The following is a 15,502-nucleotide window of genomic DNA, read 5'->3' as shown; positions in this document are numbered from 1 at the left end:
CCATTGTTTCTTCTCTCTGTGTTTGTTTCTGTCCTCTCCTCCTGTCTCTTCCTCCTCCTCCATTGGATTGGCATGTTGTGCTGTGGTGCCTCTAGTGATCTGCAGCCTTCTCTGGACAGGGTTAGGAGCGCTAGCGCCAACTGTCTGACTCCAGACAATCACGCCCCCTCAGCAGAGACTGAAAGGTACCAGCCTCTGACCCCTCAACTCCTCCTGTAGTGCTCCAGTAGTCTCTTACCCTCTACCTTTCTCGGTCTTTGTAGTTCTTTCCCCTCTGAATGGTCCTAGCTGAAGATTGGGCCTTCCCATTCTTACTCTACTAAGACCCCTTCGCTGTACAACACTCTATTGTTCAAATCTGCTGTTTCACCCTGCAGTTCCCATGTTTTGCCACAATCCTCAAGTTGTTTTATGAAGGTGCAATGATTTTCTAAAACTGAAACGGCTAGATCTATCAGGATCATTTGTAATACTTGTATTTGTTCACTTGCTCAACTCCAGCAATATTTTGCCTTTGCCTTTATTGACCCATCAGAGATTGGCACCCTACAAATAGAATCAGTGCACCTCATCTTGTACACCTTACCCAATCACTGTATCTAAAGATAAAATCACCCTGTTTAGTTCCACACAGTCCCGGCTTGAGTGGAATCACCCGTTCAACCACTCATGCATCTTATTTGCTAGCTTGTTCTAGGGATTTCTGCTGCCAGGGCTGCTTTCTTGCTTAACCATACCCTGAATGTAATCAAAATATCTTTACGATATGTTCTGATGTATTCAAGTCTATTTCATTACAATACTCACATGATATATGAATGTTGAAAGAGTTGTGGGTTCCCGTAATCATTCATCCTGTCCACACTTGGCCGTGAAGTGATAACTGCCTAAGCGTGACTGCAGTGTAAAAGATGAGGGTCGAAATACTCAGTCCTCCTTTCTTCATCTTAATTCTGGAAGTTGTAGGTTTTTGTTGGTCTTTTGCTGGCAACAAATCTAAAAATAACTACAAATGGAGACCTCCACCAAGGCAAAATGCCCCATCTTGCTTTTTTTTGTTAAACTGAAAAAGCATAAGTGTATCCGCCCTGTGGCTGGATCCGCTCCAAAAGTTAAATGATTTCTTCATTTGTTTGTACTACACCCTTGAGCCAAGTTTAGAGAAAATCAGGCCAGCGACATTTCCGTAATCAGGCTGACAAACAAACTGAAATTATGACCTCCTTGGCGGAGGTAACAGAAGGGCACCCGGAGAGGGCAAAATGTATGTATCCGCCCCGTGATTTGTTAACTCTCCAAAATTGAATTGGTTCTTCCTTGGCTCACTACACCAATACACTAGTTTGGTGAAAATTGGATCAGTAGTTTTTTTGTAATCCACCTGACAAACAGACATAACCTCCTCGGCAGAGGTAAAGAACATCAACAACAACACCTTATTGTATGTCAGCGTGCCGTTGCCCCTCAAGTTGCCAAACAATATGTGCACCCATTAATACCCAATAATGGAATAGCATGGCTTTCTGATTTTGTAACCATTTGCTGATTTGGTCATATGGGTGATATATTTTGTATGTGTACACGTAGAAAATCTTTGTCCCATTCCCTGCCTCGGAGACGTGCGGCGAGTCCCAGGATTCTTATCCAACATGCGTCCCCTGAAGATGACAGGTACCCTTTTGTGGACCCCCCAGCCGCTTCCTCTTAGAGCTTGACTAATGCCTTTAAATCTGATGCCATTATTATCCAAACCCCTAAAGTGTTTTGTTTAGTTATGATAAAAGGATAATGGTTTTTGTTTTACAAGGCAAATCCCCAACCAGTATGTCACCAATTCCCAAGTCCCCCACACCCTTAGCATTGTAAGGAACTGACTGAAATACCTTGGGTTCTGTTGGGTCTTATTGGGTTCAGGCAGATGTCAAGCTCTACCGCATATTTGCAGCTAGCAAATCTCTTTCTCTTTGCTGAGTTGTGTATCTCTGATTAGCTGGTAATTTCCAACCTCAACTATTTCAACTCTTTCTACTCTGATAAAAGTGAGTGATTTTATCTTGCATCATAAAGAACAAGCTTAATCTGACTTATTTTTACCAAATTTAGTAAAACAGGAATGTGGCGGATTTTAAGATTTTCATATGCCTTTATAGAAACAGGTAAACATTTTGGGAAATACGCTTATTCACTTACTCTCTGACTGTTAGATGAGAAGATCAATACCATACTCGTATTTGTCCTCTCAAATATGTACAGTACCAGTCAAAAGTTTGGACACACCTTCTCATTCAATGGTTTTTCTTTATTTTTTTTTTATTTTTTTTCTACATTGTAGATTAATATTGAAGACATCCAAACTATGAAGGAACACATATGGAATTATGTGGTAAACAAACAAATGCTCAACAAACCAGAATATGTTTTATATTTTAGATGCTTCAAAGTAGTTGAATGAGAAGGTGTGTCCAAACTTTTGACTGGTACTGTAGTTACAGCCAAGAGAATGCTAGCTTAGTTGACCATAAAGAAAGTCATAACTGGGGGTACTCAACTAGCTTGGCTCTGCCAAAGGGGACGGATTATTAAACATGATATAACTTGAATATAACAAATCTTTATGCTAGGCTACGCTAATATCTCTTGGCTTTAGCTTCATATTTAATAATGATATTGGTGTGGTATCAATCTTCTCATCTAACTCTCGACAAAAAAAAGCATTTTATATCCCTAAATGGTTTTAATTTAAATTGTTATCTTCTTAAAACCAATAATAGCAGCAATTACAACTGCATGATTTTAACTTTATTCATAAAAATAAAAAAAAGATAAAATCACAAGCTATTCCTGACCTTTTTTCAGTTTAGCTTCCTATCGCTATGCCTTCATTTCTAGTTTCTGGTAAATGAGCTGGACACAGTGAGAGTGAACATGATATACAATATAGAACTTGTCTAAACGACAGTCTGAGTGCCCCCTGTAGGCATAAAGGCAAGTTCTACTTATGTTTTGGACTGTGTCACTCACATTGTGTATCGGGTTGCTTGTATGGTTTTTCAGCTTGTGGGTGGTGTCTTTCTGGTTTGTAATTTGTTGCAGAATTGTAGCAATAGTTTTTCGTCCCTGGTTGTGGTTGTTGGTGCCGAAGTTTTTGTCCTGTTGCTTTTTCTATCCTTCCTTCGCGTTTTTCCAGTCAGCCGATTTGTTCTCTTCTAAACTTAGTAGTTTGTTCTGGTTATGCTAATGAATCCCCTGCCTCGTTGGGTTCGCTTCCTGCAGTCTTTCTGAAGTGTACTTTTTGTTCTGGGAATCGCCATCCGCAGCTTCTGTGTGCTCGCTTTCTCCTCTCAGTCTTTAAGAAGTCTCTCTTTTTCAAGGCAAAGTGCTCAGCAATGATTTAGAACTCGTGATGTACATAAATTCATACCAGAAGTGTGTGTGTGTGTGTGTGTGTGTGTGTGTGTGTGTGTGTGTGTGTGTGTGTGTGTGTGTGTGTGTGTGTGTGTGTGTGTGTGTGTGGGTGGTGCATGTATCATCCTTGTCATCTTCATGTCCATGAATGGAGAATATGGATGCTACTTCCTTCTCAAGAGACTTTAATTCACCTCAGTACAAAGAGGTACACACACACACACACACACACACACACACACACACACACACACACACACACACACACACACACACAGGCACAGGCACAGTTACAGATGAAGCATGAGTGTGTGACACCTCTTATTCATATCACAATCACACCAGTCATCACCGCATGCCCCCCTATTTCCTGTTGTCCAGATCGTAAACGTATAAGGCCGTATAAATCTAAATGATGTCTCCTCCGTCATGCTCTCTTCCATCCTCTCGTTCATCCATCCATCCCTCCATATTTTCTTTCTTTTGTGTATTGTTCCCTTTTGCTCATCCACCATTCTCCAGGCAGCCTCGGACCCTGGAGACACCCGAGTGTCACACTCTTGGCAGGAAGCTCCCTGACAGCGGCAGGTAAGGCATGTACTGCAGGCTCAGCACATGTCAAACAGTAGTGTATGTCTTTAACGACGGGAGCTGGAGAATACAGGGCAGACTTCAAAATAAAAGGATTTCGCTGGTAGCTTTTCAAATCCCAATTACCAGTTTGGAAGAAGCCATATTTTTTCTTATGTTAGTCCCAGGCCCCATTCCAACAAGATTACAATTAGTCGGGATGTGGGCAATGATATATTCACTTTGCTTCTCTGCAATTTAACTCATTGGATATTACAGGATATAGCCAAAAGAGAAACAAATATTGTTGTCGCTCAGTGTGACTTATAGTCTTTGAGGATATCGTTAAATCTGATGTCCATTGCAAATACAGTAAATGTCCGTACATCCACCTAGAATTGATAGAAAAAAATGCTTCAGAACTTGTCTAAGCATCATCGGGTTATTTAGAGCTCTTCTGTATCAAAGTAAGTGATAGTTGTCTGTAAATCTATGGCAAACAGGATAAATTAATGTCTACTTTGGTATACTTTTAATAGTGCCAATTTGCCAAAAATATAAACAAATATAGGCCAAAGAAAACCCGCTCAAAAAAGAATCCCTGTATCTGTATCCCCTAATTGATATATTGATATATGTTGATACTGGCTTATTTCCATCTATCATAACATTTTTGGGTTCCTCCATTTTCACTCAGAAGTCAAATAGCTGATTAAAAAGTTAGATAAAGTCGAAGGACATCAGTTCTTCACATGGAAAAAACTTGAGAGATTCAGTTTGAAATACAAGGACAAAGCCCTTGATGAGAAATTACGAATCCTCTATGGCGCCCTACTCTACCTCTGATTTGCAAGTACTGGTCACCTTCGTTGGTTGGATTGGTTAGGTTTAGGCATGAGGAGTAAGATTGGCTAGGGTTAGTGTAAGAATGTTAGGATTAGTTAATCAGAGGCAAAGTAGGGGGAATTCGTATGACGGTTGAAAGTTAAAGTTAATCATTTATTGGTATTTAAGTTGGCAAATGGTGCAGATTTTGAATATAATGTTAGAGTTCTTAGACAAAAACACGGCCAACTCCCCACCTGGACAACCCCATGGTGGCGACATGTCAGTCACGAGGTGGCCTAAAGCATACCCTGCTTTATTTCCTATTTGACTCTAAATGGACCATCATTTACTAAATGAACATCATGCTGTATTGAAGAAGACTTGAAACTAGAGATTGAGACCATAAACTCATGTTTACAATGTTTACTGAGGTAATAAATCAAGAGAGAAGTAGAGTCATTTTCTCATAGACTTAGAGGAGTCGCCACCAAATGTACAAATCAATGAAGCAAACAATATAAATAATATCTTATATATAAAACATAGCAAGCATAATAAATATTACACATTCACAAAAAAACCTAATAAACAGAAATAACCTATTTGGTTTGGGCAATGTTTAGAACAAGGTAATAAATCACTGATCTGAAAAGCTGTACAATTCTTTCAAACGTGGCCATTTGAAAGAATGCAGGTTTAAGACATTCTACTTCAGAACCAGAGTTTGTCACCTGGTCAATGCTATCATGCTGATGTTTAGCAAGTATAATGTTTAATATGTTCTTAGCATGTTATATGCTAACATTTGCAAAAAACAAAAAAACTACACCCAAAGTACATTTTAGGATGAGGGAATCATTAGTTTTGCAGGGTTTTTTTGGGTCACAAACTTAAGTATTGGGCAAATTAAAAATGTTGACCCGGTGGTAGTATTATAAATTTAATGGAAATCCATCGGATAGTTTCAGTTGAATGTCACATGTTTTGGAAGACCTTTTTATTTATTTGTGTTCTGTTGCTTTTTTTCCTCCCCTCCATTATTCCTCGACCCCATCCTTCTTCCCGTTTTTTTTTCGTTCCTACACGCTGCTGCTTCCACACTGTGTTGCGGGGGCTTTGGGTTTGTATGGCACTCGTGTGACGTGTGTATGTATGTATAAGAATCAAGCCCACCTCCATCTTAAGGGGCTCCAGAGGAAAGAAGGCCCCACTGCGGCCCCTTGGTAAGGGGATTCCCCTAGAATGAGTGGCCCCTCAGACTAAACCAACTGATACAGAGGCAGTGGATAGATACTGTGGTGGAGAGGGACAAGACAAGGCTTCTCTTTCACTCCCTCATGCGTTTACGTGTTTTGTGTTTGTGTGTGTGTTTGTGTGACCGGTCTTTGCCACATCGCAACCCTCGGACGCTGCTGCCGTTGTGTATTTGTATATTTGTTGTATATGTGTTGTCAAGGCATTCAAAGTCGATCTGTACGCGTGGTGTTAAGTTTTTTGTTTATTATAAAAACGCATTCTCAAGGTGGCAGAGTGGATGGCCAGTAAAATGGCAATTTGAATGGAAATTAGTTTTAATGGCAACAAAAAATATATAGAAATAATATCACTATTTTTTATTTTTAGGAAGTGGTGTTAGTATTACTTATTATTCATTTCATATTATTTGCTCTTGTTTTTAATCTTACGTTGTGGTAATTAACTTTCTATCTTAGTTTTTTTTTATATATATATTTACCTCACTCTTATTGCTATTTTAGTTTGCACCGGTGTCAGCATTACCTTTTTTACACCTAATAATTATTACTCTATTGTTCATATCATTTTTACATTTTTATTCAATTTTTTTCCTATTTATTATTCTTCCATTTAATACTCAATTGAATAATGAAAGTAGGGTTATTATTATCTTAAGAATATGCAATTGATTTGATTGGCAACATGCCAAAAGAAAAAAAATTATGGGTAGTTTACAGTGAAATAGGAAACAGGTTTTCTGAATAACCCCTGGTCTCGGGTCTGTCGTGAGAATGGACAAAAAAAATGAATGGGTGTCTTCAAATGTGGTGGGATTTGTGCTTTAAGGCTTTCACCTTCTCTCTCTGTTCTTCCACTGTCTTAATCTTGATTTGCTGCTCTTCCCGCAACAGGATTCTTCACCATTGACAACCGGAACGAGCTTCACGCTGCTGTTTTTTTTTATTTTCACAGTGTATTTTTTTCGCTTTTTTTAATTTTTTTTTATGCATCTTTATATATTTTTTGGTACACATCTTAAGATAAGAAACACGGAATGAAAGCTGGTTCCTTTGGTTGTTGTAGTGCTCAGTTTTGTCTTCAGGTGAATTATTAATGTCGAAAGTGATGCTGATCTGAACAGGATCGACTCCAGAAACGAGAACTCCGTCCAGCAAGTGACGACTGGAGCTTCAGTGTCACAAACAAATTTACTTTAAATTTGTTTTCTCTCCTTTTTTTCATCCCCTGTTCTTTTCATCCTTGCTTTTGTTCATCTTCTTCTCCCACCTCCTTCCTCTTTGCCTCACTATCACTATCATCTCGTGTCAGGGGCCACCTCCAAGGTGGTGCGTCTCTTTCCTCCTCAGTGACGTCCTCCTCCGCCCGCAGAGTGAGGCAACTCCCACAGCTTCCCCCAAGAGCAGCACTGTAGAACAAGGTACAGATGTCCATTGGTCTGCCTGGCAACCTCACATTTGGCGACTTTCTGCCAAGATATAGTCCATAGAAAAAATACAGAGTTGTGTAACTGTTGCTGCTATTTTTGTAAAAATGACACCTTACATTACATTGGACCTGAAATGGGAATATATTGAGTTTCTTGTATTGTGTGTGTGTGTGTGTGTGTGTGTGTGTGTGTGTGTGTGTGTGTGTGTGTGTGTGTGTGTGTGTGTGTGTGTGTGTGTGTGTGTGTGTGTGTGTGTGTGTGTGTGTAGCCCTGGTAGCAGAGGAGTGTGTTCGTCAGCTCCACATGAGGGTCCATTCCAACAGGGCGTCCGCTGCCGCCACCTCCAGCCAACAGGACCTGGACCGAGCCCTCAAGAACAAACGCGAGGTGGGTCACAACTGTGATTTTATTACTGCTGCAGTCAAAAAAGTCTTTTTTCTTTTGCTTATAAATGTAACTTACCCCAGATCACTTTTTTCCCTCTTACAGCGGAGAAGTTCTACCTTTATCATTCCAACTGGTTGATGGAGTTTTGTGACCTCATTTGGGGCGACTTCAAACTAAGCAGGGCATTGAATTGGCCTGAATAAGTGAAAAAAGATCTTTAAGCCTTAACCAGCTATCAAGCATTAAGGGCACATTATTTATTTATTTGTATTTGAAAAGATCGTGAAATACTTAGTTGGGTTTAGGCAACAAAAAACACTTACCTAGTGTAGGAATAGATCAGGGTTTTGCTTAAACTAATGCCGTTAGTGCCGTTACTGAAAAACGCAAGTTAAGTGACAAATAAATCAACATTGACAACTCATTTCACGCAGGGTACAAACTGTGGTCTCCTGGCTGAAAGATCTTAGATTGTTGAACCCATCCAACTTCCCTCCAATCCGCCCGCCATGTGTGATTTAACTGTCTTTATACTTCCTGGATAACACATGAAAATATAATGTTGAGAAATCTATGAATAACAGCGCGTTATTTACGTTGTTATTGCCCAAAAAGTTAGATGTGCATAGCCCGTTATGTGATGTGTATTTCCTACAGCTTTACAAGGACCAGAGGCGGAGCAGCGAGAACGTCTCCCATAAGTCCTCGGACAGCGATGTCAGCGACGTGTCAGCCATCTCTCGAACCAGCAGTGCCTCTCGCATCAGTAGCACCAGCTACATGTCCATCCAGTCGGAGAGACCCCGGGGACGCTTCAGGTACTCACACACACACACAAACTTACTCACTTTGCCTATTTTTGTGTTTATTATTCATGTTTACTTTTCTGTATATGAAGTCACATAAAATGAGCTTTGGTTTGATGATCAGCAGGGCCATGCGTGCGACCGGCCGCCACATGATGAAGAGCACCAGCGTGAGCGGTGAGATCTACGGCATGGAGCACGCCGACGGCAGCCAATCAGACACGGCTCTGGGGAGCCTGGGGAGCGGCATCAAGAAGCGGCGCTCGAGCCTCAGCCAGCGCGTCGTCGCCATCCTGCCGTCCAGACGCAGCCGAAGCACCTCGCAACTCAGCCAGACGGGTCAGAGAAACAGTCACCCACACCGCCACGCCAACCACAGACACCCCACTAAAGGCCCTGTAAAAAAAATGTTGTTTCATCAGAGAATCACCACAGCGTAGCCATAGTGTAAATACTGTAAATACATCGCCAAGAAGATTGGCAGCCTCTAACGGCATTTAGTTTGTTTCATATTGCGTGTCGAATCATTCTTTGCCTTTGCAAGATGACAGATAAACTAAAAGGCCAAACATTTGAAAGGTTTACCAGTGAAGCTGAAGGAGAAAATTTAGCTCGGAAGCTATTTTTCTTAACTTTTTGTAGATCATTTTTACACGATTATAGCATCTTTTAAACCATTCTGACGGAATATGTTTTTGTTTGTAGGAAAAAGAGACAATTGGAGGAGATCTCTCAGCTGCAGTGTCTTTTTTCATACTACATTTGGGGGGCGCCAAAGTCAGACATTTGTTTTTTTACTCATAGCGGCTCTAAAGAGTGACAAGAGCAGGCTGGAAAAGCAGAGATACCACACCAGCATCTCTGATGGGATTGGTCAGTGGACAGTGATGTCATAGTGTACGATCACTGTGGTGCACTCAAAGGTTACCCTGTGGAGTATTTGACTACATACATAATATGTTTGGGGGTAAATGTAAAATGTAAATAAAACATGCATGTTTACAACAAAAGCTCCAAGGGTTACCTGGCCCGCATTGAATTTAAAAAATAAAACCACAATAAGGGTTTAGCGTATTACAAATAAATTGCACTGCATGTACATTTCTCATCCTAGTTTAACTCGATTGCAACTAGGTTTAGTGAAATAATCTCCTCTTGGCACAAAATCCAATATTTTAACATTTCTGCCAGTTTGTTATAGTAAAAATAATTATAATTATTAGACTTACAGATTCAAATTTTATTTTTACACTTACATAGTAATCTTTAAGTTGGCTCTTAAGTCATGAACATAAACCAGTAGTTGGCCATTTCTGCCAATTTTAACTTGTTTTTTATTATATTTGTTTTAACAGATTTATATTGTGCACTGTATAAGAATTACAAATAATTGAATTAATTTGAACAAAATTTAAGAGCAGCTGATACACAGATACTTTTTGTAATATTTGGGGCACGCCAGTAAACTTCTGTTATGTCAAACGTTAAATTGTTATTTTAACAGAAAATGAATTTTCTATGCCACATTTGGGTTTTTTTGGTCAAGAAACACTGATTATCTCGCAGTGTAACTGGTTGATAATGACTCAATAACTATTGTTTGGCCCATGGCTCCTTAATATTTTTCTGTATCTGGCCCAAAATTTAAAAAGAGTTTAGCCAAACCTGCTCTAGATGTAAAATGTCAGACCCTGATTTCAGCTGCAGCTACTGTTTCGTTGTCGAGGACAGTGGCAGTAAAGCTCTCTTGAATCCTGGAGAAGCCGCCACGTCAAATATGAACACGCTCAAGGAGCTGGTTTGGATAAACAGATGCATCATGGGTGCATTTTTTGTTTATGTATTTGATGCATTATCAAAACAGAAAAAAAATACACTCAAATAAATAGTAGGTCACTAACACTGTAACACATTTCGATCATTTTACTGTTGCTGTTGTTTATGATAATGTTGTTGTTGTTGTTGTGTGTGTTATTTCAGAGGCGGCGGGTAAGGCGGCGGACAGACAGAAAGGTAAAGCAATAGATGGACAGAAAGACAGAGATAGTCAGTCAGACAGACAGACAGACAGACAGACAGATTTGAAAAAAGGACAGTCAGACACTTACTTCAGGTGATGCTACTAAGTAGTTAATAGTTTAGAAATGTGCATTGTTGTTGAATAATAAACCAAGCATCGTATTATATTATACAGCAGGAGTAAATACATTTATGTGCCAGCTTGTTAAATTTAACATCTCTGATGTTAAGGCACTAATTAATAAAGCATCTCAATGCACTTGAAAGAGTTTTAAGAGACAAATGCAGATAAGATAGACTGAACTCAGAAAGAGAGAGAACGATAGCAGAGAGGGAGAGTTTGTAGAATAGCTCTGTTAGCTGGACCAAAGTTCCCAGCCCCTTCCTGAACTCTGTCTCCGGCAAGCTTCCTTACTCCACCCTCTTCTGTCCCCAACGAGTTCAGTTCTTCTAGAAAGCCTGGCCTGAACCAAATAATTGTCTCAATAGTCTGATTGTTGCAACGCACAAGAAAGAAAATCTGAAACACCAGTTTGTTGTTGACCGAAAGGACGGCAAATGAAACAGCAGGCTTTTTAAAAAGATCTGAACTCCCCCGTTAAGTCCAGATGTGCACCGTATGATTTCTTTAACCTTCTACCTTCACACCCTTGCCAAGCATTCTAGTTTGGGGTGGAGTGACTAAGCCATGTTTTCTTCCTGCAGTGACCTCATCACCTAAATAACAGTCAATATAACTTCCTATTTTCCCCCCAATTTTTTTTACACAGAAACGTTTTTTTCGAGCATACTTAATACTGCTATGTATTAATGCTTTACAGAAATTCTGTTTTGCAATGTTGGTGAGGTCACCATGGGATATGAATTTGCACGGGTTGGCCTGCGTTTTAATGAACCTCAGCCTACAGTTATCAGGCTTGTCAGTTACTACCCTGACTTTATGCAAAAAATAAGTATTATATAAAAATAATTCATATTCTGTACAAAGCTACAGTTTGAGCTTTGTGGTAGGTGCGACATGAGACCCCTGATAACTGAGCCTCGGTTAAAAAAAATGGCGCACACAAACTCCGGTTGTTAAACAGCCTCTTTTTCTGCGTCAGAAGCCCCCACTGGGAAGAAGGTGGGTAAGGGCGGTGGCAGCAGCAGCATCCAGAGGAGCGTGGAGACGGGCATGGCGGTGGAGTACCCGCGGGGAGGGTCGGTCATGAACCGGCAGGCGAGCAGGGAATCGACCGACGGCAGCATGAACAGCTACAGCTCTGAGGGGAAGTACGTATGCCGAAGCAAAAGAAAGAAAGATGACTTGGTTGTGTGGACCTATATGGCTAAACATTTGTTGGCTGTGATAAGGGTTATTTAAATACATTTGTTTTTTAATGACTTTAACTTTAAATGTGTGGCCCAGTAGGGTTAAATTCTAAGCCAATTTTACGAAAATGTTATCCGAAATAACTACATAATGATTCCAATTTGTAAAAAGTCTGAGCTCATGCTTTGTAAGTTCTACAAATACATTTTAAAATGCTGTTTTCTCAGCCTATAACGATCGGTGCTAGGCTATGCTAACATTGTAGCTGCTCCATCAACACTCAAGACAACGTCATATAGGTGTTAATAGGGCAGTGTCGTTATTTCTACCATATGGTATATACACATACATTTTTACACATAGTTACTTCAGGTCTCTACTAATATGAGGTATCGTAGAGTTCTGGGTACCCACGTAGAGCTATAATCTTTCTTTCCTACATTTCTGATTCAACAAGGTCAGGACCTTAGTGATGACAGGAGGAGAAATCTCAACGCTGATAGGCTTTTCGCGCATTTGAGTGGTGTTGTAAGAATTATTGAATCATTTGTGTTTGTGTGTGTGTGTGTGTGTGTGTGTCAGTCTGATCTTCTCAGGTATGCGGTTGGGCGCCGACAGTCAATTCAGTGACTTCCTGGATGGTTTGGGCCCCGGTCAGCTGGTTGGCCGGCAAACACTGGCCACGCCTGCCATGGGTGAGTGATGGATCCATCTGATCCACTGCATATTCCATACCCAGAAAATTCGTTTGTCGTGCAAAAAACAAACAGATTGAGATAATTTGAGAACTCAGAGAGGAGCTAAAATGTGCCAAAACTGTACATATTGACAATGGGGAATAAAATGTTTGAAGTAGCTTCTGATGAATTTATAATCATTTGTCCAGATCTGGTGTGAATGTGTGTTTGTGTAATACATCTTCCATACACACAGGTGATGTTCAGATCGGTTTGATGGATAAGAAAGGTCAGCTGGAGGTGGAGGTGATCAGGGCACGAGGCCTTACATCCAAACCAGGCTCCAAATCCCTCCCAGGTAACACACATACACACACAGTCTCACTCACACACACACAGACCTTAAACACAATGCCTGGATGTCAAACTCAAACACATGCACAACCCCTCTCTCTTTTCTCCCTTTTCCTTCCCTCTAAACCCCCAGCTCCCTACGTCAAGGTGTACCTGCTGGATAACGGAACTTGCAAAGCCAAAAAGAAAACCAAGATTGCACGAAAGACCCTGGAGCCACTCTACCAGCAGCACCTGCTCTTTGAGGAGAGTCCCCAGGGCAAGGTGCTTCAGGTAATCCTCTGTGTGTGTGGGAGGATGTACCTAGTTACACTTTAATCTCAAATAGACTGAACGACCAACCATTGTTCATTTTGTAATGAGAATGTCCATAAAAACACTTAAATTGAAACTTATTTTAATTACTGTAGTAAAGAAAGCTTTTAGGTCATTCTTTAACATATCATAGTCGTGTAATTGTCTCTTTGCCAGGGCTGTAGTCTTGAGACTTTAATAAACTTAACTGCTGTGAAAATCAAACTTAAAGCACCACACTGGTGGTTGGACTTAGTGGCATCTAGTGGTGAGTTTGCAGATTGCAACCAACTGAATACCCCTGCGCTCAACTCTCCCTTTCCAAGCGTGTTTGAGAAGTAGTTCTGGGCTACCGTGGAAACGTGGTCGATGCAACATGGCGGATTCCTTGAAGAGGACTCACTCCTTATGTGGAATTTGATGGGCTCATTCTAAGCTTAGGAAAACACAACAATTCTTAGTTTCAAGTCATCATACACTAATGAAAACACATTTAATAATATCATATTCCATTTATGCCAATAGATTTTGCTGAATCCTACACACTGGTCCTTTAACACCCCTTTGAAAGGAAAATACCATGTTATTGTATTTGTCTGCATTCAGAGGCCTTAAAGACTGAAACTCAAACTGGGTCAAGACTTGTGATGTGCCTGGATTTAGACTCATTTTAATGACTTGACAAGTCTTGAATGATTGGCGACATGACTTGGACTTGTCCCAAATGGCTTGACTTTAGACCAGAGGTGGGTATAGTAGCCAAAAACTATACTCAAGCAAAATAACTGTCACGTATCAAAAACAAGTTGTCAAGTAGTTGTGAAAGTAGTCATCAAAACAACTACTTGAGTATGGGTACAAAATTATTAACTGACAAAATAGTTTGATTAGCTAGTTACTTAAGTAAAAGTGTTTTGTTTTTTTCACATTACTGCCACTGACTTGATTTAGGAGTTGTCTTGAAAAACCTTGGATTTGACTTGAGTCTTGACTTGAACTTGTCTTGAAGACTTCAGACTCTGAAGCCTCGGAGTCCACATTGCTGAAAAAAAATGATTCATAAACATAGCCATAATGAGTATGTGGTTCCCCAGCTTAATGCTTTGCAGACTAAACAAACTGAAGGTTAACCAGAATTAAACCGGAGTTATAGTAGAATTAAACCAGGATTAAACTGCAGTTAAACTGGAGTTAAACAAGGATTAAACCTGAATTAAACTACAATTAAACCTAATTAAACTAGGGAGTAACTGATGTTAATATGGAGTTGAAAGTGGAATTTAAGTTTAGAGTTAAACTGGGTTTAAATACTCTAAAACTCATCTTTTTCCATTCTCTCCTTTAGGTGATCGTATGGGGCGACTACGGACGATTGGACCACAAATGCTTCATGGGTGTAGCACAGATCTTATTGGAGGAGCTGGACCTCTCAAGCACGGTGATTGGCTGGTACAAACTGTTTCCGCCGTCCTCATTGGTGGACCCTACGTTAGCTCCGCTCACGCGGCTGGCGTCTCAGACGTCACTGGACAGCTCAGGACCGCCACCAGGCGTTCGGTCCTAGTGACCGAGTGGCGACCGTAACCCCCCCACCCCTTCCCCTTTCAATATCCCTTAAATGACAAAATAATGGACCACAGATACTGGACCAGAACTGAGCAGAGGGCGGGAACGATGGGGCCCTCGGTCAACCAATGAAAAAGCCAGACGGAGCAACAGGGAAGGAGAGGGAGAGAGGGAGAGACAGAACTAGCCAATCAAAGCCTAGCTGGAGTCCGACAATCACGTCTCACACCTTCCCTCTTTCCTCGTCCGTAAGCCTCTTTGTTTTTCGAAGCTTCGCTTTCTTTGTTATCTTGTCCGACATTCTTCAACTCTCGCTACTGGTTTTCTTTCTTCTTTTTTTTTCTCCTTCCTTCCTGGTGCAGACCTGATCAGAGCTAGGGTTGCACGGATCCCCCCTTTTCAGCCCTGATACCGATAAAGATACCTGGACTTTGTGTATCGGTTGATGCAGAGTACCGATCCGCTACCAGTGTTTAATTAATAAGCGGTATATCTCACTTTTTAAACCTATTGGTCAAAACGTAAACAGGAATTAGAATTTAAGAATTTATAATGTTTAGTATAAAACATAGAACTAAATTGATTAGATCTGCCCCATTGT

The 15,502-nt window shown here is 40.5% G+C and overlaps 1 protein-coding gene across 1 annotated transcript in view; it reads left to right on the top strand.

Annotated features, from left to right (window-relative positions):
- Positions 1–15,291, top strand: part of LOC129092396 (regulating synaptic membrane exocytosis protein 1-like) — an 86,664-nt gene extending 71,373 nt beyond the window's left edge. The window contains 15 exon segments of the mRNA XM_054600337.1: positions 96–185; positions 1,588–1,671; positions 3,560–3,613; positions 3,928–3,993; positions 7,369–7,454; positions 7,457–7,477; positions 7,755–7,873; positions 8,531–8,691; positions 8,804–9,018; positions 10,660–10,692; positions 11,802–11,970; positions 12,593–12,705; positions 12,944–13,045; positions 13,175–13,314; positions 14,681–15,291. Coding sequence (XP_054456312.1) covers positions 96–185; positions 1,588–1,671; positions 3,560–3,613; positions 3,928–3,993; positions 7,369–7,454; positions 7,457–7,477; positions 7,755–7,873; positions 8,531–8,691; positions 8,804–9,018; positions 10,660–10,692; positions 11,802–11,970; positions 12,593–12,705; positions 12,944–13,045; positions 13,175–13,314; positions 14,681–14,899 — 1,672 coding nt within the window. The 3' untranslated portion in view covers positions 14,900–15,291.
- The last annotated feature ends 211 nt before the right edge of the window (positions 15,292–15,502 follow it).

This window comes from Anoplopoma fimbria, chromosome 6 (genome assembly GCF_027596085.1).
Source record: "Anoplopoma fimbria isolate UVic2021 breed Golden Eagle Sablefish chromosome 6, Afim_UVic_2022, whole genome shotgun sequence".
Lineage (NCBI taxonomy): Eukaryota > Metazoa > Chordata > Actinopteri > Perciformes > Anoplopomatidae > Anoplopoma > Anoplopoma fimbria.
Note: the sequence above shows the minus strand (reverse complement) of the source record. Positions and strands in the feature narration are given on the sequence as shown.